This window comes from Chaetura pelagica, unplaced genomic scaffold (assembly GCF_000747805.2).
Source record: "Chaetura pelagica isolate M959 unplaced genomic scaffold, ChaPel_1.0 scaffold251, whole genome shotgun sequence".
NCBI classification, from domain to species: Eukaryota; Metazoa; Chordata; class Aves; order Apodiformes; family Apodidae; genus Chaetura; species Chaetura pelagica.
Window position 1 is genome coordinate 995342 of NW_009952271.1, and position 4479 is coordinate 999820.

General features: G+C 46.0%; 1 protein-coding gene across 1 annotated transcript in view; it reads right to left on the reverse strand.

Moving 5' to 3' along the window:
- Positions 1 to 4479, reverse strand: part of RNLS (renalase, FAD-dependent amine oxidase) — a 74846-nt gene that overhangs the window by 64867 nt on the left and 5500 nt on the right. The window contains exons 2-3 of the mRNA XM_010007776.1: positions 4097 to 4239; positions 3404 to 3562 (exon numbers count right to left, since the gene is read on the reverse strand). Of these exons, the coding sequence (XP_010006078.1) occupies positions 3404 to 3562; positions 4097 to 4239 (302 nt within the window). The remainder of the gene's footprint in view (positions 1 to 3403; positions 3563 to 4096; positions 4240 to 4479) is intronic.

The following is a 4479-nucleotide window of genomic DNA, read 5'->3' on the forward strand; positions in this document are numbered from 1 at the left end:
CGGAGGAGTATTATGGAGGATATGGAATATCTTTAAACCTGTTGCCTCCAATTAGGAAGCTGTCGATGTAGGGATGACACTGAAGCACAGAAGGGCAAAGAGCCAAGGCTCACTCCACTGACCCTGCTCATCACAAATCCCAACAGGGTTTGAGGTCAGGATTATCCCAAAGCACCAAGCCACGTCTTTACTTTAGCTTCAGTGTCTGCCTTCTCTACAATAAAGGCCCCAACTGACAACAAGGGCAAGTTTGCAAGAAAAAGCAGGAGCCTCCACCTCCAGGAGCAGCTGGAATTGCTGGTTTGCATACCGGGAACACACAAATCTATTTTCTGTTAGAATCACCAAGTTTTGTCTCTGGATTTGGAAGACCAGAGAATCCAAATGACTGAACTGCTCTAGGGGTGAGGAAGCAGCACCAGCACATGTGCAGGAAGTCGCTCAACACGCCGGATCAGCTTGCATGGCCAAGTGACACCCAACACAGTAACATCTGTGCCATCAGGCCAGGTTGGATGGGGCTTGGAGCACCTGGTCTACTGTGAGGTGTCCCTGCCCATGCAGGGGGGTTGGATCTAGATGATCTTTAGGGTCCCTTCTGACCCAAACCTTTCTGTGATTCTATGATCAGTTAGCTTTGGCTCCAAAATCAACATAAGGCTGAGACTGAGAGCTGTCCCCTGACCCTCTGCGAGTCAAAAAGACCTGTTCAGGCTCTGAAACACCTTCGTTACATTCTCCTCACCTATTTTCCCCTCACTTCTTAGCTTAGAGAAACAGAAGGAAAGAAGCCAACAGCTTGGATGCTAAGGAACTCCCAGGTATGGGAGTCAGATCTGCTACCCAAAGGGAAGAATTAACAATTGGCTGGAACTCTGGAGGCTAGTTCCACCCAGGGTACAGGCAGAGAGAGGAGAGAAATGGGGAGAATAGAAGGCAAAATTTGCTGGGTTTACTCAGATAAGTTAATGCTGCAGTTACACAGAAGATTAAGAATAGGATGTGGTGGAAAGCAGTTCCTAGTACTTCAAGAGCAAGTGAAATGAACACTTTAAAACTACATCTTCTGAACTGGACCTACCCACTTTTTGGAAACAAAAGGATTTAACTACTCCAAGTAAAACAATCTGCAAAGACATCAACTCTTACTGAGGAAGGCCCTGAAACGCAAGGAAAGGCCCTGGACCTCAGGAAAACTCTGAGAAAGGAGCACCAAGCAGCACCTTCACTTCTGTTCCCAAGACACTCGCTAGTAACCACCACTGAAAGGACACAGGACAGGATAAGCCAGACTCACCCCCACAGTCATTTACCCCAGTAATGAGCAATATCATTAGTTTGTTGGATCTTTATCTAATATTTATTATAATTATCTATAGCTAATATCTATTACCTGTTTATATATGAACAGATAATATCCACCTGTTACATATAAACAGACACATATACCTTTATGTTTCTATATGATAGTACACATTCTGAAAAGGATGTCAGTACATTTACCCTGCTCATATGATTCAGAGTATGAAGTGAAAGAGCACATTCACTAACCAAGACAATTCAGTGGGGATACCATTACTTCTTATGGCAAAGGGACAGAGGAAATGAGAGAGCTTATAAAAAAAAACAAACAAACAAACAAAAAAAACACAAAAAAACATATGGCAGAGAAATCCTGTTCTTACAGGATATTTACCTCCTCAGGCACAGAATAAGAGGTTGTAATGAAAATACTTCCAAACAAACAAACAAAAAAACCACAAAAAAACATATGGCAGAGAAATCCTGTTCTTACAGGATATTTACCTCCTCAGGCACAGAATAAGAGGTTGTAATGAAAATACTTCCCATGATCAGCCCTCAATTTCCCCTTTACTACCATAAGATGCTTTGCTGCAGTTCAATGTCCTGCTGCCATCTGTCCTGCTGCCATCTGTCCTCCTCTTTTTCCCCCCTCTCTTCTCCCACTCACTGTCCTCTTGCTTTTCTTCATACAGGTCCTGGTTACTAGGAAGTGACTTCAGGTAGACCCTGGCAGCTCACTCTATCTACCTTCACCTAGTGCCCCCAGATCAACAAGCAGAGCTTCCGAACCACACCTGTGTAGCTAAACATGTTAAAATCCAAGATACAGCTTAGCACCAGGAGCCAACATTGAAGTCAGCTCTTCATCTTTCAAGTACTGGTGGGTTTTCCACAAGCCAGAGAGCAGAAAAGCCATAAATTGTCTACTTCAGGAGCTGGCAGCAGAGCAGCAACAAGCCCTGTCTGACCAGAACTGACTCGAGCCATGTGGATGCCCCAGCACTGCAAAGAGAGGTTATTAGCCAAATGCAGCATGTCACTGGTGCAGCACTGCAGCTGAGGTGGTAAATCCACAGCCCAGCACACTTCAAATGCCTCTGCCAGAGTCAGCATAGGCCTGGCTGGGCTTCCTGGCTTCTGCTTCACCCTCAGAGCCATCTGTTCTCAAGCCGCAGCAAGATCCCTGCCCTGTAAATCCTCACGGTGGCTATTCAAGGATCAAGTCTCATGGCAAACACACCAACTCTGCACACAATCAGGCTGCTGGGAGCCCACTGTGGGTGCACACTGACTGTGCACAGATCTAGCATGGGTGAGTGGCACTCAGCCTGACTTCAGAGGAAAGCTGGCCCTGGAAGGCTCACACCTGGGACAACGCACATGAACCTGGCATAAGACATGAAGTTACACTTCTTTCTCAGCACTGAGCTGCTCTTTCTGAGCCTCCATGGCACTGCTAATACAGTAAATCACTAAAGGTTAACCAAGATTTACTCATGTTTGGGGAATACAAACCCAGGGGGCAGTCAGAAACAGCAAACAAGCTGGAGGGTCTGCAAGGCTTTCATCTCATAAACTAGAAACCAAAGACTTCTGACACAGGCTTTTTCCTCCCCTGCACTATGTATGACTTTAGGCTTACTGAAATGCCTCAGAGATTTTCCCCACAGTGAAGCTGTTATTCAGGTCTTACTTCTCTGAGTCATCCCTACTGCATAGATGCCAAGGACAGCACTGAAAATCAGCCTGGCACAGAGACAGCAACAAGCAATCTACCACGTGGGGAACAGGTCAGGACCTTGTTCAATTCAACAGCTATTTTCAAGCTACAGAAACAAGTCCTTTTTTAGAAGTCAGCAAAAAATGAAAGATCAGATTAAAAATCAACTCATCTCTTTAGATATTTTTGCTATCAGGGTGTCACAGCTGGGGCACCAGACACATGGGCTCGAGGTTATCCATCTCCTACCACTCCCAGATTCACCCTATTCTCGCAGAAATTACCAGGCAGCTCAGACTGCCAAATGTTTCTGTGCTATACAAGATGCTCAACTGCCATTTTAGGGCAGCTACCTGCAGTTTTGAGGTATAAACTTACAGTTTACAATGTCACCTTGCAGCTGAAGAATTTGTGGAACGGGCATTGTGAGGATGACGATGTCAAACTGCTCCGGTGGTCCCGTTTTCCTGGAGACTTCCCACTTCCCATCTCGGAGAGAGATGTGAGTTACATGCTGCTCATAGGAGACATCTGCACCTGTTTGGAAAAAGAAGTAGTTAAATACATATAATGGGGAATTCCAGAGAGAAAAGGCAGTTTCCCTTAGTAACCGGATGGCCTGCAAACAGCAAAGCACACGGTCTTAGGGCCAAGTGTCACAAATTAGATGGGATCAATTTAACAGCTACCGTAAGACACGGAAACAGGGGATACTCATCAGCTGAAAAGCTGATCAGCTCTTGTTAACAATTATCCTCCTCCCACTAAATTATCTCTGTCCTACTGTCTTAGGTCTGACTTTCGTAGGCTAAAGCCAAAGGTGTAAATATAAGCTTGGCCTCTGAGCCTACAGACATATTTGGAGAGAGATTTTTATATGCCAGCAGGAGGCTGAATTCAGCAAAGCACAGACATGTTTACCCATCTGATCAACTTCCAGACATACATTAAAAAAACAAGGAACCTGAACATTCTCACTGGAGATTTAAATTTGAAGGACGGCTCAAAAATGCCATCAAAACCACAACCATTAAAACCTTTCATTGCATGCAAAGGCATCTAAAAAATTACCTGACTGCTTTAAATAATACTTGACAACCGAGGACATGCCCTGGGGTGCCACGTAATTGCAGGAGCCTTCCTTCACCACCATTCCTTCCACCAGGCCCCTCAGCGGTTCCAAGATGCCATGAGACAGAAGCTCCTCAGAGAGGCTGAAAGGGCACAGGGATGAAAACACGCCACACGGAAACCAACTTCCCACAGTTAAAGTTACACCTGGCCTAACACTTGAGCTTGGAGAGCTGTGTTTCAAGCCGGGCTCTGCAGGAACATGACCTGATACCTGGCAGGGCTGTGCCCTGAGCCCACGGCCGCTTCCCCTGCCTGGGGAAGGAGCCACAGGCAGCCTGGCCTGAAGCTTCCAGCACCAACTGGCAGGCGGACACTCAGCC